This window comes from Maylandia zebra, linkage group LG18 (genome assembly GCF_041146795.1).
Source record: "Maylandia zebra isolate NMK-2024a linkage group LG18, Mzebra_GT3a, whole genome shotgun sequence".
NCBI lineage: Eukaryota > Metazoa > Chordata > Actinopteri > Cichliformes > Cichlidae > Maylandia > Maylandia zebra.
Genome location: NC_135184.1, coordinates 6,117,962 through 6,144,818, shown reverse-complemented (window position 1 = coordinate 6,144,818; position 26,857 = coordinate 6,117,962). Strand labels below are relative to the sequence as shown.

Genomic DNA, 26,857 nt, shown 5'->3' with positions numbered 1-26,857 from the left:
TTAGCAGCCGGCACAGTTTGAATGAACCATTGTAAAAGGTGAAGGAATGTCTCCCACTGTCTGACGTTCACCTTCACCTGTTCCACCTCAACAAAGACGGTGCCTCTCAATGAGAATATGCACCTTTGTGAGTGTTCAGTAAACTTGCCTGACAAGCATGTACGCACATATGAGTAGCATCTATAGGCACAGATGGTCAGCCTCGAAGGACAAAGCCTTACAACTGAAATACATTATATATGTACACAATAGTTCATCCCTTTAGTTGAACTTTTGCACAGGCTTGATAACGTAAGGAGCTAAAATAAGTTCATTTTTCCCTTCAATCACTAATCAAGGAATTGATGTCAAATTGTGTCTCATGGGTAGGAAGAATGAGCTGATATTTTAATGTAATTTTGTAATCGCTTAATTTGTGTTTACTAAATTGAAAAAGACTGCAACACAAAAAAGTTAGAACATAGAGATTAAACAGTGATTGGCTCTTTCCAAGCATTTAGCTGCCAGTTTTAAGTATGACATAGCTGACTGATGGCATCCTGGTTAATTATATTATAAACTGGAGAGGTGAGAAATACAATTAACTTAACAAACATTATTCCAGTGACAATAAACTAAGCTGAATGAGCAAATAAAATTGTTCAGGTTAGTTTAGCCTCACACAGATATTTGGCTTCCACAACTGACTATGATGCAGAAACATAATTATTTTAATTAATTTAAAAACATTTTAAATTTTCTGTTTTTGTTTTTTGACATCACATTTCTGGTAACGGTGTGGCAGCTTGTGATGCTACAATGACACTTTGTTCACATTATTTCCTGTGGACTAGTGGATTACTGGATGATGCTGCAGATGCTATGTCACAAACACATCCACAAACCAAAGAGGATACTCTCCTGTCCTTAATGCCAAATAATCAAAGACTTAAAAATATATAATCATGTTATTTACTGATTTTAGAATGTATGATTTTAATATCCTTTTGTTTTGGTAATTAATGTGGAACAAAATGTTTAAGAAATGGCTATCACAAGCTTAACAAGCACTGATTGATGCTCCTTAAATTGCATGATTGTTTTTAAACAGTCGAGTGTCTGAAATACAGAATCATGAATACGGAAAGGGAGCAAGTCTTCACATTTTAGTGTCTGGAAACACCTAATGACACTGAGCTCTCTTTGCAAACAGAGATTGTATATTCTTCTGCAGGTTTGCATTGTGATTTGCATGCAATTATGTACATATAGATTCACTCTGCATTCCCAGAGCCAGCACTGTGCACACCGCCTGCACACACACCCACTCCACAGCTGTATAAACAGATCAGTCCACCATCACACATTAGCTCTGTCAGCTGTAGGACTGCAGCATACATCAGACAGGCCTCTGATGCATTCTGCTAACCCCATGGAGGGAGGAAGATATTCAAGGGAGCTTGTAATGGTTGTTGTGGTGGGTGGGGGTAATTACGGTTGAGCCTCCGGGTCCTGACAGACCTCTCTGTGCCCACCTGGGGAGCACTGTGCCTGCTGTCTGTGAGCCTGCCTGTCAGTGTCCGGTACACTCTGCAGACGAGCAACCACCCTCCCAGCTAACAGAAACCTTTAGCAGCAGATGCTACGCAGTGTGTGGTGCCGCTGTTGCTACCGGCAGAACAAGGGATTTGGGGAAGGCAGATGTTCAGAGGAAGAAGAGCACCACGTCAACACATAAACAACCAACAAGATTACAGAGACACTTCTGTAGCATTGCATATGTGCATTTTCTATCTTCTTCTGCAGTTCTTTCTTTGCTAGTAAACACATGCATGTTATTATTTTGTTAGTAGTAATTGTTTATTTTGTTGTTTTTTTTTACTTCAATCCAAATCCAATTCCCTCCTTTAATTTCCCCACCAGTAGCTCCGGGGTTGGATAAGTGAAGGTATATGATGTTTGCCCATGTCTCCATGAGCTTACAAGAGCTTCGGCAAACAGCTGCAGCTAGACTTAACAACTCTCTGCTGCTAAACTATTTCATTTGAAGTCAAGACTCAGTGTCTAAAAGAACAACCATAGTTCTCGTCTTTTTTATGCATTCCAAGGTTTGCATGTTGTAAACTGCCTTACATCCAACAACGTTATGTTGTCTGCGTTGTTTGTCATTAGAACCGCACTAAAAAGAGGCTGGTGGAGAGGTGGAGCATGGATAAAATAAGTTTGATCTTCCACCACTGCAGAATCACCAGTGCACCTTTAACATTTGAATCCATATCATTAGTTTTGAGAAAATCATATTCTTCTAAATCAAGTTGGGTTAGAGAGCCCCTAATGTCATCCAGTTCCACGTCATGTGAATTTCTGCCATGCTGGATCTAATTAAAAGTGCTATGACTGCGAAGCAGGGTGAGAGATTGAAAGCTGATTGACCAAAACCAAACCTGATGTCAGGACCACATTTGTAGAATGCAAAGTATAGGACAGGCTCATAGGTTACCATACATTTTCAATAATAATGTGTTTATCTCTGAAAAACGTTTTTATGGGATCTCATTGGCCTGAACTCTCTGACTGTCCATCGTTATGATATTTAGATGGTGAATTTAGAGTGACATCACTCAGATAAGGCATCTTTGGATCTGCACTTAAATTAAAAAATACAGTTAGTCTCAACTGAATTTGGCTTTGCAGCATGAAGTACACTGGGTGTGTATATGGGGATGAAAAGTTTCAGGCTGGGAGACTGAACACAAGTTGAACAGTTAAACTTTCTTTGCTTTAATCCTTTCCAACCAGAGACGGGGTTTTGCCTTGTTTGGTCAGCATCTGTGTGAACTCTGTGACTTCAAGTTAAACGTGGAGCATCTCATTTTCAATTCCTTTGTGTGTAAAACATAGTTGATATTACACATGGGAGAAGATGCTTTGGAGTTCAATATTAGAGATACTTGTGTTAATATAAAGTGGTTAGTAAGTAAATGACTACATATTTCATGCCAACACTGAAAGTATTTCTGTTGAATTGAGGCTTTGCAGATTACATTTGTTAAAAATTACTTTCTTACTACTACAACTAGAACAATCTGTTAGCAACCAAAGTAATCTGTTTGAAGTAATTGAAGTAATCTGTTATATTGACTATACTGTATATTCCAAATACTGTATTACTTTTATGTTATCACTCCTTTAAAATTAGCTTCTGCATGTTTGCTGTTATGTCCAGGGGATGTAAAGCATGCAGGACTAAGAGCCACATGTTGGTGTTTTGTAGCATGAGCTCCATTCTCCTTGTTCGGCCCTCTCTAGATTCACGATACTGTAATTGTGTCTACTTGGTTTGGCTACGTAAAAAGAAAATAATGGGTATGCAATCTATGTACAGAAGGAGTGGAGCTCAACATGGAAGATGCTGTGAGTGGGTCGAATGCTGATTGGTTGAAAATAGGATCAGAACAGGGAGGGAGTGACAGCGAAGTTCCCCGTGTAGAGGGAGAACATCTTTGGTTTCTTTGGTTGATTGAAAGAGTAACAACACTAAAGGAAGAGTAGGCTGCGCACTGGTTGTTTGTGACAACTGGTGACATTGAACGGCTACAGCATGTAGACATTCTGCAAAGCTGTGCAAAGGCCCTGCGAAGGACTGACGCACAATCATGTTGGCTCATTTTTAGAGCTGTGCTTAGCACGCAGGCTCATCTTTCAAGTATATTGTAGAATTTCTTAGCAGCTGTCAGGCATCAGCTTACTTATCAGCCACTATCAGCTTGTGAGAATTGCACAAACAATGTGTTATGTTACTCATTCCAACAAAAAAGTACTCTAGCACAATACTTTTTGATGCACCATACACAACATTGCATTTAAGCTAATGAACTGTTTATATGATTGTTGTTAAAGTTTGATTGTTGTATATAGTTGCATTAAAAATAAGCACAGAGACATTCTGATCTTCCTCTGCATTTGCAGACACTGAATTGTTTATGTTAACGAGTGACTCGACAACAACACCAGTTACCAACAATCATGCCTAGATACTGCTGGCTAATCGGGCAGGAGACGTAGTTAATGAGAAGGGCCATTTCACAGTATCAGATCATTTGCTCAATGATGTGTATAGACAACAGTGATGCAGTGTGTCCAGTCCAAATTACAGCCCACTATTAAGGACATTAGACTGAGCCCACAGGTGCATAATACCATGCTTGATGCTAGTGTCATTACCCGCCTTGTTTGCTTGAGCGCAGCCTCTTGGGCATGCATTTTTGCCCAAGAGAAAGATCCAGACCGTCGAGGTGCATTGAAATTCTGGGCTTTTATTTTCATATACCACTTTTTGTGGATGACCTCAGCTGTACCTAACAGCCCATTTAGCACCTGGGGAAAATAGGAAGGGGGGCGTGAACATTGTATGCCAGCTGTCTGTTGTGCCATGCTGTTTGCCAGAAAGCCCAGCGGGTGTCCGCCAGCGACCTGTAAGCAGACTGCCGGTCTGCTGAAGTGTAGCTCGCAGTCTGAACGACGCACGCAGTACGTGCAGAGCAGAATCCAGACGAGGTGTGAGACGGGGCTGGCTAAACATGGAAATGCTAAGCTGCAGCGACACGCTCGGGCAGTGAAGAAAACACAGAATGCTTAAAAGGAGAATGCTCAACTTTTTCTGCATCAAAATTATACATGATATTGATGTCAAATAAAACCAGTAGGGCCACAGCTGTAGAGAGTTTACAAAGGAATCTACTAAGATTTGGAAGAAAATAAAAAAAACCCCCAAAAAACATAATGTAGAAACTCATATCATATCATATGCACACTAATGAAGCAACAGGTTATCAAAGTAATGCTTTTTTTTTTTTAAATTAGATTTCACTTTCCTACAAGTGCTATGAGGTTATATCTTCTGGGACTATTGGTCTAGACTAGTTTAATAATAGATGGAGTTATATAGTTATATAGCATTGATCACTGTATTTTGGCAGCTTATTTCTATTTCAGTTGTGTCTAATTTGAATGATACAATTAGCCATTACCAAAATTAGCAAAAAGAAAAGGCTGAGGCTGTCCAAAGAGGGAAAAAGCAGCTTTTTTGACCTTTTCAGTTACACTTGCCACATTTCACATGCAGCAGGAAACACATGATTTTAACATCGTGGAGTCAGTCTGATAAACTTTAGCTTGTAAATGCCGTGCGTGTCAGACAGTGTTTTCTGACTATATGCGTAATTCCAGTAACAGCTAGCTTCAACTGTGTGCATATCAGACAAATTAATGTGCAACTTCAAGCCGTCTAAATAGCTGTTTCCGTCGTGTTGTAAATGTCCATTCAAGCTCACTACAGCAGTGCCACAATACTTAATAAGAGACTGGAAAGATGTGATATTCAAGAAGAGAAGTTTTTGTGTAGCTGCAATCACAGTGGGACCTTGTACAATATCTTTTTCTGGTGCAGAATCTTGGCAATTACAGCCACAGCTTAAACCAGAAAACACTCAGAAAGCTCACACCGTTAACAAGGTGACAAAAATTCTCTAAATTAAATTAATTAAAGAATAAGCATAAATATGTGTTCTATATTATTTAATGCGAGCAGGAGTAGTTTACGACAAAATATTCCAGAAATATATTCTTTTATAAAAAAGAAAGAATAAATCTTGAAAAATCTTGAAAATATTACTTTTCTGTAGTCGAAGCAACAAATCTGCCCTTTTCTTTAGTAAGCAAACTGTCTCCTGTAACCAGGTAGGCCACACAATCTGACAGACACCTGGGTTACATCTCAGCATGCATCTGGCCCTCAGGGCTCGTGTGGCGAGCTGTCATTACCATATCAAAGACGCGCCGCGTCACGGCCGCAGAGAAAAAGAAGAGCCAGCACTTCAACAGCCTCTTGATTCAATTTTTCACATGGAGCTATTTGAATATCTATGGCAGGCGATGCAGATGGATGCATGAGTGCATGCCCAAAACACACACACACAGATAGAAATATAAGAACTCCGGTGTATTTTCATACACATGCAGGTCCATCCTGGGTGCATATATGTACACAGCTCACATGCATGGCAGTGGTTTGATTTTTAATCATTTATTTTCTACCTTGTGATAAAAATTGCAGGTGCAATGGGATGCATCGGCCAACAGACAACCTTGATCCAATATGTGAGTCTCTTTGCTTCATGAATATTCTCATTCAAATCCAGCTCTCTATTCAGGCACCTGGGCAGGCTGCAGACAACAATACTGTGTCATTACGAGTGATGCTATCACTCTGCTCACCGAGACCGCAGACAGGAATGTATTCTCACTGAAATCATTATGAAAGCTGCTTGTTGTGACTCACTGGTATAGAGCAAGACAACAAACAACACTTCAGGATCAGAAATTCTTTTCATCACCATCTCAGGGATGAGAACGAATCCCAAAATCCAGATATTCTGTTGTGAACGTGGATTATAAGGAAATTACATTCCACCTCTATGTAATTATAATAATGCATAGTGCAAACTGGACTAAGCCTTTTTACAAATGTTACATCAAAAGGTTGACTAACACTTGTATTTAATGAAGAGCTTTGAGCCTAGATGTCAAATTTTGTTTTATTCTGCCACTGTAATAAAATATTTCAAACCTGATTTGTCTAACTGATATATATGTGAAAACGAGAGCTTGCTCTTCTTTGCTTGCCTTGTTTAAATAAAGGTAATACACAAATGTCTGTAAAAAGGAAGGTAGCATCCATTCAACACTATTAGGCAATTAATTTTTATCTAACTCTTTCCTGCCTCATACTAGTACACTTCATGTAAGGTTATCAAATAGGCAGTTCAGTTGACAAAAAGTCGTTATGTGTTTTCGAAAAACAGCTGGAATAAGCATTTGTTCCCAGTCTGTCACCTCTATTGTTGAAATTTGATTAAGCTCAGTCAACTAAACAACTACTTTCGTGAGGCTGTGTAGGGTGTGTAGGGGTCAAGTGACAAAGAGAGAAATCCACAGACTGCTTCTTTCTAGCATTGCTAAGTATGCTATTTTTAAAAAAGCAATTAGCCATACCGCAGAAGCTCAGAAGCGCTGGCGCTACCTTGGCAACCAGTGTCTGTCACATGACCCTTGTCTTGCACATTCAAGTGCTCACTCAAGAGTCTCCCAGAGCAATGCTGTTCAAAAACTCTGACTTAGGTAATGATTACATTCCTTAATAAGGATCCAGACAGGGTTTCCAGAAACATAATGCAATGTGACAATTATATGTCGTGTTAACCGCAAGTGTTTAAGTTTATGTATCACTGTGGAAGGGAAAACAGAAATGAGCTAACATGTTTTCACTTTTAATCATCAATGCAGCTCAAAATTTAAATACTGGGATCATAAAATGCCTGATTCTTGCAAAAAACAACTAAAAACTGCAAAAGATCTCATTCCTCAAAGTTGTATTAAATCAGCCGTTTTGTGGCAAATGGCCTTTTGGCATTCTGGTAAAAGGGAGTGTTTGCTCCCGCCCTGTATTTTAAATAGCAATTACATTGAATTGTGATGGAAAAAGCGATCCACTCCCATTGTTTCTTATTTTTTAATTTTTTTGTGTCATTAGATTTCCCTCCTCTATTTGTGAAAAAGCTCTTTCAAACAGATTGGAAGTGCCTTTATTTGCAGTGAAACAGTGAGCTGGATGGGGTAGCGTGCGAATATTGCCACTACAGGACAATGGTTGCTGCCGCAGCAACCTTATCTTCCACCTTCTTCCCTCCCAACAAACATGCATTCACTTAATTGGACACAAGTCTCAGTGTGGAGAAATCTGTGCCATGTTCTCCGTGGCCTTGGTGATTGAATGATTTCCAATCCTGAAGCTACGTAAATTAACGGCAGTCAGAGTGAGAGATAATGAAGGGTACTGCAGGGGCAAAGTATAATTTAATGTCATTGGAAGATGCACTCTCTATTAGGTTAGAGTCTATTATTTTGCTTCCTCATGCGTGCACACCTACCACTCCAGCGACAATAATCAGCATAAAGAAGAATTATCACCTTTCTGATAGTGCCAAAAATAACAAAACCTGAGATTTTGTTAAAGCTGAGAACCTCTAAGATTTACACACGGATAAGATAAAATAATCTTAATGCCATTCATTTATGGTGTGGGACAAGATTTAATTCTGAAATGGCCAAAGGGGGCACTTTAAGAAACCACACTGGCCCAGTGTCATATTATAACCTGCAGGGTTTGCATTGTGGGCATTTTTTGTGCCTAAATTAAACCGAGCTGCAAATAAAAGGGTAACAGATTAGCGAATGAAAACAAAGCAAAAGGCAAAGCTCTCAAACAGGACGCAAACCACGGCCTAGCTCACAAGACATAACAGTCTTCAAAAGAAGACCATTATGTCTCAAGGCTCAACGTTGCTGTGGCCAGTGAATCACCGCAACAATGCCAAGGGGCACTTGTGCGTATTCCGGAGCCGCCAGCGTCTATGAGAGAACGGCAGTATTTGACTCCCTGGGATGAGAACACGGCGGTTATTTAATGAATCTCTCAAAATTAAAAGCGTCCTTGTAGCCCCAACACCCTCGTCCCTTCTGATTTAGGATGAGCATTACTCGGGACTACAACCATTAAGATGACTTATGTTATGTCTCTTGACAAGAATCAACCATTTGCAGTCGTGAGTGTTATCTCACCTTTATACACAGAAGTCATGTATTTTCTTAACACCGCTACAAAAAGTCTGAAAGAGCAAGTCAGGGTTCAAAGCAGGTGTAAAATGTCCAACTTTAAAACAGGACATCCACAAATAAGACATTTTTGCATCTCCGAATACCATTGCCACAAGATTTCTGCAACCCTAACAAACAGATACCAAAGTTTATCCGGACCTTGAATACAGAAGAGTGACAGATTTTTAAAAATCCTCAAAATTTTACTTTCAAGAACTTACTCACATTCCTCCAACAGTGTTTCGCAGGATAAGTTTTAAATGAGAATTTTATGACGCTTCAGATGTCGTTCAGTTCATCCAAACAGCTTCAAGGCTTTAGAGCTCTTAATGGCAAACATAAAGCTGCTCGCCACAATGATGCGGACAAAGAAAGAGCAGGACTTAGGTCACAGTCCACAAATCAAAGGTATTGAGCTTGCAAATTAGTGCTTTGATGGAATGATTTGTAATTTAAGTGAGCAAACGGCGAGATGGACGAAGGTCAAACAGAGATGAAGACAATCTCCTGCATTTTTTACTGTTAAAAAAAATGCAAGAGATTGTGCCCTCGAGTAAGGGTCAAATAAGTTGCTAAAAATCAGAACACATTGAGCTCACAGGATAGTTTTTGTTTTCTATGATGTTTTCTTTCTAAATTGTACTAAAGCAGATGTTTCAAGAAGTCCTCAATTAGAATCTCATATGGGCTTTTAATTCCTCTGTTTAAGCAATCCCAAAATGAGCTGTAGGACTCTGTCCACTTTAAAAGACAGATGAGACAGGCACACATGGCAGTCAATTAACTGGAGTCTCGTTTAAGGCTTTTTTTTCCTATTTACTCGAGTATACTTTTTGCTGTGTTTTTACTTGCTGTTCAAAACTGTTTCTTATGGGTTAAAATTTCAAGCTTGCAAGTCGGTTTTCTTGGTTATTAATGTGCTGTCTTCCACATCATCTAAAGGATACCAATGCATTTTTTATGTACTTGTCCCCACAGCCACTAGTAGTTTTAAATGGTAACTACAGCGCATAATAACAGCTTTCATTCGGGGATATGTCAAACAAATACATAAGACGCTTACTGAAGCTTCAATGGTGTCATGAATTAGAAAGACAACACATTTCAGAACTACTGTTGCAGTTCCTCTGAAACGTAGTAGCTCAGTGTAGTCGCAAATCATGAACGAGCCACAACGAACAGCAGGAGATGTGCTGATTCACTGTGAGACGGTTGAACTAGATATAAATGCTGCAGAACAGCAATGTGATGATTTTAAAGCACAGATATTTGGAGCACTGTTTTAGCTCAAGCAAAACCATGTTTAAGTTGGATTAAACAAGGTGTCCAAGAAAATCTCAAAGTAAAGGGATTTTTTGTGTGTAACAACAGAAGTTTGGATTTTAGATATTGTGGAGCTGATTCATTCAAATACCAGTTGTATACTCAGTTTTCTTCCAGTTATGGGATGTCCTTCCAACATCTTCCATCTTCTAAATCCAGGCACAGCCTAAAATACACTTTTTTTTATCTTGTAACTTAATGAGAGCATTTTAAAATCCTTATATTTCCGTCAAAGTTGACATACCGTTCCCGTGTAGTTCTCACTCATTTGCCACCTTAATACGCTAGAAATTCAGGTGCGTAAAGTTATACAACCCCACAATAATTTATGATCTATTTTAATGCTGGACTGTTTTGTCTTTATTGGTTTTATTGCATGCAATTTCTCCCATTACCTCTTCTGCTGCAACAATAAATTTTCATGTTATCTCCATTCCAAATATACACAGGCATCAATGTGAAAATGAGAATTCATCTCTCAAACCTGCAGGCCTGTTCAAGTCAAGTTTTCATGTCTGTGAGAAAACAAATAATCTCCTCTGCACATTTGAGAGACTAACTTTTCTATTTTTTATTTTTAACCTGTCATCTGTGATGTAGTATGCTAATATTCTTATTTTACAGAGTATGATAAAACTATAATAAACACTGTATGGGGTGATGATGGATGCTGTGTTGCAGGTTGCGACTCGCCAGTTTTTGCTTTGCCTCTGTGTGGCAGGCTGAGCTAAAGGGGTTTTCTTTGCTTCTCTCCCTCTCTTTCTCTTACAACTGAGGTTCGATTGGCCATAATTGGCTGCTGTTTGCAGCTAGGTATCGATCACCTTGAAAGACTCTCCATGCCATCCCTCCCTTCTTCCAACCTCCCAACTCTTTCTGTCTTTCTCTCCCTCAGTCACTTACTAAGCCCCCTTTTCCAACCATTTCTCCCTCAGACCTGCCACTTTGATAAGCATGGTGAATGGCGCGCCATCATCGGTACAGCCTAAGCCTTGAATCAATAGGGGAGTGCAGATGCTCAGCAGTCTATTTACTACAGAGATGGTGGAGAATAGCAATGCTAGGAGATGAAAGCCATGTAGGCGAGAGATGGAGACAGGTGGAAGAGATGAAGCAGCCATCACGCGCCAAGACCCCTCTTAGACCTTACTGTTGGTGCTGCATAGCTTTTTTTGTTTGTTTGTTTGTGTGGGTTGTTTTTAATTGATTTACTCAAGTGGAGTTATAAAGAATGCAGTGCATCATTAGTGACAGTCAGTGAGGAAAGAGATGGAAAGTAAAGGAAGATTAATGAAATTCTGTTTTTCATGAAGTCGTTTCTGCGATGACTCAGCTGCTCTGAGAAGTGTCTACAGTTACTATCAAACACAAATATGAGGAATGTGAGTTACCAATTAGAATAAATGAGTTTCATATTTTCATACACTTTATGCATTTTTTTGCACTAATGCACAAGGTTTTGTGGCGAAAAGTGTTTGCATGCTACAGCCTGGAAAGACATTTTGAGAAATTTGAAGTTCAAACTTAGCAGCAGTAGGTAATGAGTGCACCTTCATACATTTCATTTGGGTTTGAGACTCCTGTCACATTTTGCTTCACTAATCACGTGGACGTTTGATTAGCCTCAAATCAAAAACTAAAAGTAAAGTGTGTACTCACATCGGCAATCCCAGCCTCCAGGATGCTGACCTTGGCTTCCTTCTCTAAAGACACCTTCTTCTGGACTATGGTAAGGAAAGAACAGAGAGAAAAACCCCACAATGATTAATGAACTGAAAAATGTCCAACAGTATGTTTTTACAGAAAATAATAATGAATACTTTTCTAGCCCCCGGCAAAAACATCGTATATGAAAAAGTTTATAATGCTAAATCAGCAAAGCAATGTTCATTTTTTAAACATTTTTGTGACAATGGCAACGGAACAAAACTGCAATAACTTTCAAACCTAACAACAATGTCTATTGCATATTGTTCCTCCAAACAGGTAGTGTAGATTAACTTTAACATGTGATTAATCCTCAGTGTCCACAATAATGCATAATAGGCATCCATGTGTGTACAGTCATGACTATTAATCAATGCTACAAATTCTGCCAAACAAGCTATTAAACTCTGTGCTCAACTGGCTCACAAAAAATCAATGCTTCCTCCTTCCTCCTCCTTAACACATGACGTATAAGCAAAACCAGAACATGATTTATAGAAATGCCTTGAAAATGCAGCTTGGTTAATTTACACATGATTGATAAAGATCCTTTGTAGAAACTATGGAAGCATCGTTGCATTATGAAGCACAAAGACATCAGAGAGATATAGAGAGTTTGTAAGAACAGCGTTCGCAAACAATCCTTCTGGTGTAGAGAAGAACAAAAGTCAGGTAGCCCTCCATCTACCACACTCCCCCTCTCTGAAACTTTACTAGCTCTATCCTCTTCAAAACCAAGTCTTTTTTGGACTTTTGGACTTCATATAATACCTACACTACTTTACCTGATCTAGTCTGACAAGGCCTGTAATTGGCTTAATGCTACTGTCACGAGCTACATTTTCTAAAGTCTAAAAAGAGAGGCCAGAGGAGGCACAGGAGTCTAGTGCCCACTCAGACCACTTGAACTGCAATATGCCAAAAAGTTTCAATTGGATTTTATGTCCAGTAACAACAAAGGGTCCTTGGTGGAGACACTGAAACCCTACTGACCCCCTAATGTTTGCCAAGTAAAAAGCATTTAAAAAGAATAGAATAAAGTAGGCATAGAGTAAAGTTATGTATCAGTGGGTGGTTGTGGCTTGTGATGCCAAATATAAGTAAAAAAGTGCTATATGCATACCAGTGAAACACGGCTAGCTGAACAGCTGGAACTGTTCTCCAGTGTTTTTTGTATTCAGATTGATGTCGTCAAGCACTGCCTCTTCAGTCTTTTAAGTGTTTTAATTATCAGACACAAAAAGGGAATATTTATTCAGCCATACCCATGACTGCTCTTTAAGGTTCACTGATTGCACACCATGAAATCTGACAACAGGACTGGTGTAAGAAGGGCCTCTTATGAGATCACAAAAACAATCCATGTCATCATTCACATTCTCAAATATAACAAGCTTATGCAGTAGCAAGCAGCCACCATAGGTGTTGTAAATTACAACGCGCACTTGGCGAGTGGTCGTGGCTGTTTAGTGGAATATATCCTATTATAAAGATTTGGTTAAAGTCCAATAGGAAGATCGTATCGCTCACATTCGCCTGTAACGGTAATTTTCTGCAGTTTCTTCTCATTGCAATATTTCTGAATTTACTTTATTGCAACTATCCCATAAATTAAAGCAAGAGCATGGTCTACAACGAAATGTGGATTTTACCAGACAGGTCGTCATGGCGTTGGTGGTGAAATCACTGAGGTTATCGTGCAGGCTCTTCGCAGACACATTCATTTACCAAATTAACCCTGCCCCCACCCCCCCAAAAAAAACAAAAAAACAAAAAAAACAAAAAAAGAAAACCTTCCGCAGGGCTCAAGAATAAATTCTACCATTGCAGGTCCAAATGAGCTATTACTGTAGCATATCTTCACTTTATGAAATATGAATTTTTAACCCGACCTGCCGCCAGGCAAATATTAAAACAAATTTCCACACAAATAGAATTAAACCCTGCGCACAGCTCTCTTTTTTCATGAGCTTAAAGGGAAACAAATGGAGGTCTACAATTAAAATTCAGCAGAGCACATATTAAAGCCAGAACAGAAACGATATGAAAAAAAAGAAAGGATACGTGATTGCATTCACTTCGCTTTGCATCTGAATACACCGGTGAGGTGAAAGAAAGCGAGTCTTCTTTGTTGACACACCAGGCAGATGAAGGATATGCAAATAGAGCCCCAGCTCTGCCACAGTCCAAATTCACCAGTGGCTTTAATAATTAGTCTTTCAATTCGTCATTCACTGGTCAATTTATGCCAGATGTTATGCAACCATAGATGCTGACCTTAAACACCACAGTCCAAACGAGCAGCTCTTTTGAATGTAGAAAGCCAAAATCAATCACAGGTGGACACTTCCTTCTGTTTAATGTGAATGCCTTGGTTTCCATGTGGTATATGGAGGGGACTCGTTTAGCTCTGTCACGCTGTAATAAAAAGACGCTGAAGGGTTAATGTTGTGGCTGACTGGTACTTGTCCAGGCCCCAGACAAAGACGTATGAACACCTTGTCTGCGATAGCCAAGTGGGCCGACATGTCTTAATAGTGCTGTCAGCAGGGAGCAGCAGCAGCTGAGAGAAATAGAAGCTGAAGTGGCTGAATTGGTTTGTCAGTGGCACCTGCTCTTATGCTCACTGAGGAGCATCTGAACAGACTTCTAGTTCAGCGTTAAAAACCGATGTCTCCATCAGACGTCGGTTGCAACTTGTTAGGATTCTTCAAACTCATCAACACCAACTCAGGTGTTTTCCATCACTTGTCAAAAAGGTAAGACGCCTGTTGTGACATCCCACAACGGGCAGAATTCTTGAATGGCTCAGCCTTCAGAGAGCAGTGTAGCAGTTGCACGAGATAATCTGTTAGTTTGCTCTTGGAAGCCACATGAATCGCATGAATTATTGATCTTCCCCTCGCAGGAAACATGACTTTTCAGTCTTTAAAGCTGTAGCCACATGGTACTTTTCCAAGGCTGAATTTTAAGTGAACCTCTTGAACTGTCTAAAATACTTTAAAAGGACTGTTTGCATGTTTACTGAGAAAGAAGGTGTATTTCTCATTGCTGCAGAAAGTACCACCGTAAAACAGTTTGGCATTGGTGTTGCTTGTGCAAATGATTTTCAGAGAAAAGTAAATGTCTATTTGTGTTACTTTGCATGGAACAGGAGGGAAAACATGTAAAAAAAATGCATTATTCACTACATTTCACAGATAAAATCGGTTTTATTTGATTCCATTAAATGCCTTCAATCGTTCTGTTGATTTCATTTCTTTCTGAGGCTGCTGCTACTTTCTATGAACGCAAGTTGTAGTGCTGCCAATGCACTGATTTGAACAAAATCTTTTAAAGGATTAATTAAGTTCAAATGAAACACAAGCAGAGACGGTAAACAGCAGGCAACTTTGGGACCAGACTCAGTGAAATAACTAAAGATGTTGTTGTCTAAAGTGCCTTTGGTAATTGGTGAGGCACAACCTATTTGAGTTGCATCTGCAGGAAAGCGTCGGTGATGGGTTCTCTCACACACACACACACACAAAGGCAGACACATCTAAGACACACACACACAAACACTCATATTTAATTCCTCATACAGAATCAGAGTAAAAGGCCTGATATACACAAACAAACATGAAAGCACCCAACGTGATTTTGTTGGGACAGAATCAGAAATCTCTGCACCAACATGGCCACCCGTCTGGTTCCCTAGAGTGACTTGCCTTGCGGCCAGCAAGCGTGACAACATGACAGGCGGCGAGCTTCTTCTAATTAGTCGACAAGTCTTTGGACCTCCCAACACCGCGGCACCGTGGCCTCTCCGAAATGTAGCCAACAGCTATCCGGACCATCCACTCCTCTTCTCTCCTGCAGACTACAAATGACTCCAAGTCGAATGAGAGCACTGCTCGTGAACAAGCGACCTGAGGTGCCTCATTTGTACCCCAGCGAGCGTTCTCTCCAAAACCCAAATTGGATCCATTTTTAAGAAGCTGCAATGGGAAAGGTGTCGTGATCAGAGCGACTGGCAACTTTTCTTTCAGCCAGACAGGCAGCACAGTGTGAAAATAAGATGTAATGCGACAAAATGGGACTGAAGCAGCGATGGACTGCAGACTGAGAGCAAGCTGAAGGGAAATGATCTATACTCAAATTATTCACTTTTTTCCATTTCGAGAATATTCCATCTTCCATTGTACCTCTCAGATACATTTGGACTGCAGGGAAAAATTGGGCCTGAAGGAAGTAACATGGACCAAATCTCATTTCTACAACTGAGGCCCCTTTATTTTCCCTCCAAAACACACAGAGGCGCTTCATTTGTCACCGGTGCCACCCCCGTCCTGAATTTTGCTTTATGTTAACTCAATGTATCTGAGGCGCCTAAAGGGAAACACAGCGAGTGCTGGGGATTCAGAAATGCTTCATTTTTCACTGTTGACAAAAGAGAAAGGCCCAGGCTGGCTCCACAAGTCCTGGACCAACAGAATAGATGCTTTTGCAGCACTGAGGGTTCCTTATTCCAACCACTAACCACCACCCCAAAGAAGCAAACCTCTATACCTCTCACTCACCCTCCTGGGTACATTTCAGAAGCTGTATAATGAGAAGAAAACAACAGCCATCCTTCAAAGGCACAGAAACCAGTGAAACGCCATCACTGCAGTGACACACTACATTGGTGTAATCACATTAGTTCATCACGAGAGCAACAATCCCTGAGCAAATTAAAATATATTGCAGGCTGTTTGCTTTTTTTCCCTGTGTCCCTACAAGATCTGGTCCAAGGAGCACAACCATCAATTAATGTTGTGCAGGTAATAAAAAAGCCAGCCGGGATTAAGAATGCTGTGGTTAATGAGGATAGGACAGGACATAGCGCAGACAGATAGATATTTTACTGTAACAAATTGTTTATTTTGCATGTGTAAACTCCTTGGAGTTCTTCCTTATAATGTTTCTCTATTTTAAACTGCATTTTAACTTTTAACTTACAATAATGAAAAGTTTGTCAAAAAAATGTTTTGATCAAAAATGTCAAACTTGGTTTATGGGAAAGTAATTTTCACGAGATGGGGATTCTTCAAGTATAAAAGAAAGAAAGACTTTCTAAGAGCACAAAAAAGAATAAGATCTTTTAAGAGAACATAAGATTTTAGCTATTATCCCCTGGGTTTGAGATCTGGCAATTGTGAGGGCTGCAGCATTTTTAGAGGCTACTTGTCAAACTATTAAGAGCCACTCTTGTGGCACATGAATCGGGGTGCTGTCATCTCAGAAGAGACCACTCTTATAAAGATAGAAATTCTTCATCACAGGATGATAAAGGTGATTGCCCATAAGATCTTTGAAATGATTTCCTTCTAAAACGAAGGAAGGCTGACTGCACAGCAAAATCCCTTCCACGGCATCAGACAGCCTCTCATCCTGGGGAGGGTCAAGGGTTCATGTTTTTGTTACCAGACCATATTTGGCATGTCTTTGTCAAATGTAATAAATTGATGATTGTTGGGTTTTTCTCTGTATGTATTATTGTAGTAGAGTCTACCTTACAATATAAAGCTCGACTATTGTTGTGATTTGGCGCTGTATAAATAAAATGAATTGAAATTAAAACATAATTTCATAATAAAAGCAACAAATTATTAATACATAATTTCATGCACAACCCGTTCGTCCAACAAATAACTTGACCCACTGTGTATATTTTTTCCTTGCAGTTTAGTGTTTTAAAGCAAATTTCTTCAGTTATGAAATGGTTACTGTTTCCTGTCTCCCTTCAGAATCTAATTTCATTTATTACGTGATAAACACAGAGCAATTCAAATATTTTGGATCTGAACGCTTCATCTCATAATCGACCCTACAAGTCACCAGTAATTGTGTCAAAACAGATTTGCCTGTCGTTTTTTCAAAAGCATCTTAATTAGATATTGTTTCCCTCTCACTTGCATTAATTTGATTTCTGATATCAACTTTTCAGCCTTCAATCTGTTCCTTGTTGATCACCACCCCCAACTCCCCTAATTCTTGGTGTTATTGCCTGCAGTAATCTGGGATGCAGCATGGACCGGTGTGCTGTGTGAATGTGTGTTTGTGGGAACGTGAGTGTCAGATGAGGAGGGAGGGCTGCGTGAAAACAATGCCATTTGTAATTAAATTCAAAAGCAGGGGGCCGAAATGGCATCTCGGGCCACCTGGGGGATGAGAGACCATCGAGGGAGGATAGAAAGAATGATGTGTAGACTGAGAGAAATGTGATAGACAGAAAAAAGAGAGATAAAGAGCGGGTGAGGGAGGGGAAGGCCGAGAAGAAATAAGAGCTTACTGAAGAAGGCTCTGTCTTTATTCGCCCCGTCCTACAAACTAAGAAAGAAGAAAGCAGGAATCATGCCAATAAATGAAGTCATATAAATAAAGTCATCTAGTCACAATAAAGGTGAACCTACTGAAGTTCAAATTTAGCATCCAAGTGGAGAAAGAAGGTGATTTTTGAATGTGGCATGGTTGTTTGTGTCCGATGGTTTGAGCTGAGTATTTCAGAAATTGATGATTTAATTTCTCACATGACTTTTGGATGGTGGGGTCAGAAAGACACAATTAAACCCCGTAGTATATTTGAGTATTATTAGTGACCATAGCGATCCCTTTATGGCCACAGTGTACCCATCGTCTGATGACTCCCTTCAGCAAACCGTGTCATGAAGCTCAAATCAGCTCAAACTGGCTTTTTAAACATGACAATGAATTCACTGAACTCAAATGCCAGATTCCAATCATGGATGTGCAGTCGACAAATCTGCAGCAACTGTTTGCGATGTAGACGAAAATCTCTTATAATCTTTCCAGCACCTATTAAATCTAAGACCCAGAGAATTAAGGAAGCCCTAGGTATACATAATAAAGTGGCCTGTGTATGTTAATCACTTCAGCTGCTGTTATACTTTTTCTTTTTCCTCTGTTAAATCAAATTCCTTTTGGTAAGGAAAATAGGAAAGTGGCTTAACTGAACCATAAAGCTAATGTGCCACAAAATCAAAGCAATGACTAATAATAGGCTAAAATCTCTCCACAAAGCAGCAAAGTTTGAGTTCAGTGATTAAACTTGGGATTATTTTTGTTTGTTTGTTTTGAACATTATGCTACGGATCTGTTTTTTGTTTTCCATGATATAAACTTAACATCATGAGTCCAGTCTCCAATGTTGCTGATATCTGATTGAACTCCAGGATTATAGATGCACATATACAGTATATTAACCATAATGTGTTTGTCTCGCTCGTTGCTGTGAACGGCGTTCTCTGCTTTAATTGATGACATTTAGCTCCTCGCTTCTGCTCCGTTTGATTCATTCACATTTTAAAAGGCAGGTATTAAACACCTCTGTTACTTTACATAAACAATTCATTAAGCCGATATGACACCGGGGACCCCGGCAGGAAAACATATCCCAACCGCCCACAACAATTAATGACCTCACATCAGCCGACGCCTGACTGCAATGAGGCAGGAAGCCGTATTCCAATAACAAGAGCTCATTAGTGGATCACCATTCTCATACTATGAAACATAAACCCACATGAACCGGCTATTCTTTTTTTTGTCATGTTACTGTTTGGTATTCATACAGCGTACGTCCACCTTCCACTAGAGCAGCTGGGAAGTGTGTAAAAGAGCTTTTCTTTCTGAGAGGGAACTGTCATAAAAACTAATATTCCCAAAGTGGAGGTGACCTTTGAGAAATTGAGTCTTGAGTCATAAAACCCAATTCTGCACAAATGGAACTGACCTCCAGTATGTGGGAGAAAAAAATGAAATAAAACTCTGTTCGGGCTTCAAAATTGTGACGACAAACTGAATTTGTGCAAATTTGTGCCACCGTTCTCTGCTTATTCTGAAACCACTATTTTCGCTCTTCTCCATCGGAGCCATGATTCAAACTTTTGTTCAAATTCTAATCCCAGTTTTTTAGTTTAGTTTTTTTAGTTTTCCCATGCTCCTTATGTTGCCAGATTGTATGCATCAGAACTGTTTGTGAGACGGTCAGAGAGCTTTTTGTGAACTGGCACTATTCACACTGCACAAACTCAAAATCTTAACAAGTTTATTTGTCTTATTTCTAGTCAGAATTATCTCATTAAACTTAAAATAAGACAATCAGCTACACGGCAACATTTCAGTGAGCTAAAGGAAGTTGTTTCAAGACAGTGACTCTTGAAACTAGAGAAAAACTAGAGAATTTTCACTTGTTTCATTGTTTCATTTCAAGCTAAAATATCTTGTTTTAAGTAAAAAATCTGCCAATGGAACAAGTGAAAAATCTCATTTTTTTCCTCTAGTTTCAAGATTCACTGTCTTGAAACAAGTTCCTTTAGCTTACTGAAATGTTGCCCTGAAGCTGATTGTGTCTTATTTTAAGTGTAATGAGATAATTCTGACTAGAAATAAGACAAATATACTTGGTAAAAACAACAGCAATATTACAAATTAGGCCATGTGAAAAAGTTAACCGTTATTCCCAAATTTTCTCTTTTACACTTTCATTTTTAGTTTTGTCTTTAATGGAGAGGCTTTTGATTTTCATCATGGTTGGCATGATGTCATTATTCTAGCTTGGGTAGTTTTTGTGCCAACCCTGATCAGATAAGTCATCCTGAAGACAGGGAAGACAGGGAAACCATTAGAACAAACACTAGCATAAAACAAATAGCTAGTGAGAATGCGGTGCTTCCTCCTCTCTGCTCTTTTAGCATTCTTCTTCCTCCTTCAATCTCTCACTTTCCTCCCTCTGTCCTCAGTGCTCACTTCTGTCTTCCTGCCACCCCTGTTATCTTCTCCCTACCCTCCCCCCTCTGAAGCAAAGTGCTTTCTGGGGGGTGTTTATAGGGCTGATAAGTGGCAGATGACAATCGCTTGGCAAGGCCAGAGATAGGGCTGCCAGTACCTTGGCTGCCATCTATCAAACCTCCCACAGAGTGCCAGGCTTTACCCAGCTGTGCAGGGAGGGAGGGTGGTCCTGAAAGGTAAGAGCTCTCGATCTTCAGAAACAGGAGGACCGCCCAACATGCGCTGGCTAGTGGCAGTAAATAATGCTTATTGTTTGCTTTAGATGTCTTAATACATGCTCAATAATCCAGGTAAGGAAACCCTGGAAAGTTAAATCTGTTCATCTGGCCACAGGAGGAAACTTCCATCACTCACCCAAGTGACGTTTAGTTCTGCATAGTTAAGCATCACGAGGACTGCTCAGCCAGAGGCAAACATCCTCTGGCTGAGGGGATGGCACAACACAGAAGACCCACCTCACTGGGCAATGAGTCTGTCGTCTATCTACACCTACGGGCTAGTGGCCACTGTTTCAGTGATGAGGATGTGCACATCCTCATGTGAGAGGGAGTCCAGGAGGGCATTTATGTGAAAAAAGAACAACCATTGTTAAATTGAGAAAAGGGCCTAAGAGTACATCTTTCAGCAGATTGTGGAAGGGTGTGGTTAGTGGCTCGGCTGCAGGGGAGGGGTGGAGCAGCGGGTTTAGGGTGTAGTGTCAGGGGGGGTGAGACATCACAGCTGGTAAACATCAATAATCATACCTTCCCTGTTTTAGTAGCAGGGAGGAGGAGAAGCGCTAGCAGGAGTAGCAAGAGGAAGGAGCAGTCAAGCAATGAGAAGCCGAAAAGCTGCTCGCGAAAGCACAACAGCTCACACTGCCGAGGTTGGCTCATTCCTGCCTTTTTCACCTCTGACTAATGGTGAAGGCAGTTTGCAAATTTATGATAATAAAACTGAGCTTGTGAATCGTTGTTAATAAATAATACTAGTTCCAATCATTATGCAGCTGCAGCTGAGAACAAAGGAGTCAGTTTTTACATGAAACTGACTTCTATGTAAAATTACAGGAAAACGTCTTTGGTGGGCTGATTCTGACTTCAGCTCATACTACTCATAAAAAGACCAATAACAATCTTTTCAAACAGCTCTTAGAAAGAACGTAGAGTAAATAAGCATAGCTTCACAAAACTGTTGTTGTTGGGTTTTATTAGGACAGCCTGCAAAAGTTGGTGTGAAGCTCTGAAAAACAAATGAGTTATTGGTTCAACCACAACCACTGTTAGTTTAAATAAAAAGTAGAACACATTTATAAAAAGAAGATTTTTGTTCATTTTTGTATCAAACACAAACTTTTTTAAAAAGAATTTCAATAAATAATTACATTTCACTTATGTTGTTTACCAAAGCCGAACAATGAAATGACTGTAATCGTGTTATTTTTCCCAGCAATGCTTTGCATCACTGTTTCATTCACAGTAATTACATTGCCGCCTGCTCGAAGTTTTATTACTGCACTACATAAAAATAGTTTTGCGACGTAAAACTTAAACATTAATACTTTCGAGAAAAATTATAATGCGTTGTCAACTTAGTGGCCATCGTTCTTGCAAAAACGATATTACCAGGTAAGAGCAAATAAGGAGAAGAGGAGGGAGAGAGGCTCCACTTACTGACAAATGGACAAATGGTTTACGGACAAAAAAATTGACATGGAAAGCCAACACTTAACGCCTCCCTCCTCCATCACTCTGATGGATGACCTTTACAGTACATATGAGTCATCTTCTGGGCAGACTGGGTGAGAGAGCACGTTAGAGATTGAGAGGGAGAGAGCAGACGGTGGTGGTGCTGGCAAGCAAACCACTTGCCGTCTGATCACCAGGTGCTGTAGCACGGGCTGCCTCAGACGGTGCAATGGCATATGACGAAGTGGGAAAGGAAGAGGTTGACATGGGAAAGCATACAAACTGTGACTGTATACTTTTCTGAACCTCGGATTGATATTTGTTTTCCTGAATTGAATAAAGGCAAACTTTTCCTGTTATTCACCCACAACGTCTGATGATAAAATTTCAGCATAAGACCTCATTAGTCCAAAATTTCAACTTTATTTCAGCTTTCTTCAGCTGTAACACAAAGACTGTTGACTTCCGCCAGAATCCCTCATCTCTTGTGAATTGGATGGTCTGATCTTCAGTTCACTTTGTTCACACTTGGGATATGCAAAAAATCTGATCTGCTGGGCTGCATGCACATCAACCACAGAGCATGTCAGCGCCAAGAGTAGAGGCCTTCATGCGACCATCAAATCTGGAGTGACAACTGGCACACAGGCCACCTTGCAAACCTTAAAAACTGAGCCAAGACACAGTTCCTGGCATCTTCTCTTTCAGGGTTCTTGCAGTAATTCTGTTGTATGTCTCACTGTTAAGGCTACCCGTCTTCTCTTCACCTTTCTTTGCTGTGCACTGTCTTTGCTTCTCATGCATACATTCAATGTGAAGCATCTTGTAGCAAAGCTTTCAGTCACTGCAGTGAAATCAAACAATTGCATATGTGCTCCAAATCAGCATTTCACTTGGTTGTGAGATCTGTTTTTCTCTCTCTCTTGTTCGGTTTGTAAGCATGTGTATGTACATCAGTTAGGCTTGTTTGGAAAGACAAATAGCCACTCAGAACATGATTTGGAGTTTAAACACTAAGTGGAATAAATGTAGTTTTTACAACCATGATAAACAAAAAATAGATTTCGAATTTCCCAGTAACATTTTAAGATAACAGGTGATATCTAAAAGGCTTTTTCTTCTTTTTCTCTTTCTTATACTGATCTCTTAGTGTGGCATTGTAAGTGCCCACATATATACAGTATGCATATAGTGATCGGGCTTGTGTGTGTTCCCCAAGTAGCCTGCTGGCACTGTGACGGAGCCAAGGCCAGTCTGCTGGGCAGTCAGGCGGCGGGGGCTCTCGCAGGGGAGTCGCACGGTCTTCTCTTGTCCTGAAACTCAACTTAGAGGGAATATCCTCCATTATCACTGGAGGGAGGACAAGCAGTCCAAATACTAAAGGAGAAAACCTTGAGCTTTTCCCGCCTCCTCACTTCGCCTGTACAACAATGTATTCAAGGGACCGCAAATGCTCGAGGTTGCTCATCTTATTCATGCTGTGGCTGTTCTGGCTGGATGTGTGTTGACTGGAAGCCTTGACAGAGAGTACAAAACTGTTGCTTTTGTGTAGAAAGTATTGAGCAAAAGTGACCCTGGTGCAGACAGCTGAAACGACTGAACGAGGGAGCAATCGCTGTTTATCTATCAAAGTTATTGAAAGGGACAAGGCACTGAATTTAACATTTCTGAAGTAACTGAAACCCCTGAAACAACAACTGTTAAAGCAAAGAACCAAACCAAGTATTCAATCACATCAGGGGATATTGATGCGTTCGCTTCTTTGGAAATATGTTTCTTATTTTACAGTTTTCAACGTGCACTAGCTGCTCTACAAAATACATTTATTCAGACATAAATGACAAAGCTGTGTAAAAGAAAAGCTTTTAAAGTTCATGTTTTATTTCAAAACATGGATCTACATCTACATCAAACTTTGCATAATGAGAGACAACAATGCTAACCAAACACTACAACTGACTAAAGACATGACTTTAAGCCCTTTCAGGTTTTTTTTTTCAGGAGTTAGCATTCAAACATGTTTTAAGAAATGAGGTACAGTGTGCAACACATTCAAAAGTTGGTTATAATGGCATTTGTGTAAAACAATAAAATAAAAACTTAAGCCAGCTGTCTTTGTAAGAAAAAAACACAAGTCCATCACAGAGCTTGTGCAGTAAGTTCATGGACAGATGGACGGATGGAAGGACGGACTTTTCAACCAAAAACATGTGACTGAATGAATCAGCTGGAAGGTACTTTCACCTAAAGTGACACATGCCTGTTTTAGTGTGTGGGGGTCTTTAGTACAGCTGAAGCTCAGAGAACAGCTTGACCTCACAGACTGCAGAGATCTAGACCCACAATCTATTACCACTGCACGATATATTGCCACTCACTTCAATTTGCTTAACATAGTTCTTCAGCCGGAGTGAGGCAGCTGTAACACAGTAGAGAGGAAAATGATAATGCACAGTAGCAGGCGTTTTCACTACGTACAAGGATTTAATGACCAATATCCTCTTTTCTATCAACCATAATAGTCACATCAGCCTAACAACAAATTCCTCACATATTCTTTTGACCTTATGAGCAAATACATCAAAGGACATTTACAAAAACTGGGCAACAAAAAGGAGCGACTTCACTTCTACAAACATATCTACGGGCCTGCACTGAAACGTCCACATCAGACAAGCCACAGAGAAGGAAGGCACATTCCAGTATTGAGTTAGCCTCGGGGCACAGCGGCCTGACGGGTAACTGTACGATAAGACAGGCTGCTATGTCAAGACGTTATCCTTGGCCAATAAGCCATCTTGTCCTGTGGCTCCTAATTACAATCCAGGTGGGACGAAAATAGGGTGAAGTGATAAAATTTGCAGAAATGACAGCAACCACTGATACTTGTAACATCAGGATATCTGATGGAGATTAAATGTTTGCTGTTGTCTGCTGTCACACTATTTCTGCTTTCCTGTACTTTAATAATAGAAATATCACAAATATTATCTTAATTATTAAGGATATTAGTATTATCACTTTTTACACTTGTTGAGAGAGGATAGCTCATTTGGAAAAGGACCAGATGACTTTGAGCAGAAACAAGCAAAGGTGGGAGGGAGGTGTTGGGAAAGGAGACAGAATGCTGGCAGTACCAGTCAGGAACCTGAGCGGGAGGGTTTAGATTGTAAATAAAGGGCGGCCTCCGGCATACATAACAAAAGAAACAAAACAGCAAGCAAAACACACACACACACACACACACACACACACACACACACACACACAATAAAAACAAAAAAGCCTGGGCTTTTTGCCACACTAGCAGACTTTAAAACAAAAAAACGGAGATGTGACCTGTGGGTAAACTGGCATTAGGCTGCTAGCGCCCACTCAGAAGCTACATATGTGGGACAGATTCAGAGGATAAGAAGGAGATATCGCTCCTCCCTGGGGCCTCCAGTGTATCAAGGCCTGCCTTTTACCTGCAGGGCCAAGCAATTTCTAATGTACTGAGTGTCAACAACAGGGTGAAAGAGTTCACTATCATTAATGCCTTTTCTATTTGGAAGAAAAACAGATATACAGGTGGAAGCTGTTTGCAGTATACTGATGTATTTAAAGCAAACGGGGCTCAGTTTACTTTGAAAGTCTGCATTATTTCTCTCTATCGATCTGTTTATACACTTATTCTATACACGTCTATACTTCTATACATGTAAGTATAGTAAGTCAACAGTGCACACACAAGCCTTCCTTTCAAATAAACTTGTCTAACTTTGTTAATACCTGAGATTTGACCTTTTGAAATGTGACTGACATTTTTTCAGATTACATTTTGCCTCAAGCCTGAGAGAAGTCAAGTGGGTGAGCCAGCCAAAACACAATCACTACGGCATCTTTCTAATTTCCAGTATAATCATGATAGGGGTGAGACATTTTCTCCAAATATCTGGGGGAGATTTGTGGGGACTCAGATGGCAGAGCGGGTCATCCACCAACCACAAGATCAGTTGATTGATCCCCGACTCCTAAGTAAATGAGACTTGTAATAGAAAGTGCTTTGAGTGCTCAAATGATTAGAAATCCATAAATTCCACCTTGTTTTGAAGATGCCAAGATTTGTTCTTAAATATATAAACTTTTTAGTCTTTTATCATAACTGACATGCACGTACATGAAGTTTGGATAAACTGAGGAATAATTATCCTACAGATTCTCAGAAGTCAGGACAGCTCAAGAATGTGTACCTTGATTTCAACGTGACATTCGGTACCGTCTAAATCACATCACTTGCAGATGTTTTGTGTGAATGTGTTGGAAGGAATTATCCCAGACTGTGTCTGCCCTCTGCTGCTTTTTCAGCTGCTGTTTGATTCCCGAGTAGCTTCTGGTTTCAATCTGCCCTTCGGCGAGCAAGTCCTCTTATGTGATCTGACACTGAGCTGTGTGCACGAGATCTGCTTTGTCTTACACGCACTCACACACATACTAGCGTGTCAAAGCCATAAAGAAACAAAAATGCACACAGATACACACGCACATAAAGGCTTTGAACACGGACGCATACTGGTGTACAGTCTAAAAGACAAGCAGAAACACCGTCGAGCAGTAAAGAACCTTCACACAAAAACATATTGATGTGAACA

General features: G+C 40.1%; 1 protein-coding gene across 1 annotated transcript in view; it reads right to left on the bottom strand.

Annotated features, from left to right (window-relative positions):
* LOC101482762 (receptor-type tyrosine-protein phosphatase N2) overlaps positions 1–26,857 on the bottom strand; it is a 232,001-nt gene that overhangs the window by 93,952 nt on the left and 111,192 nt on the right. Inside the window, exon 12 of the mRNA XM_014410209.3 lies at positions 11,677–11,741. Within this exon, the coding sequence (XP_014265695.2) occupies positions 11,677–11,741 (65 nt within the window). The remainder of the gene's footprint in view (positions 1–11,676; positions 11,742–26,857) is intronic.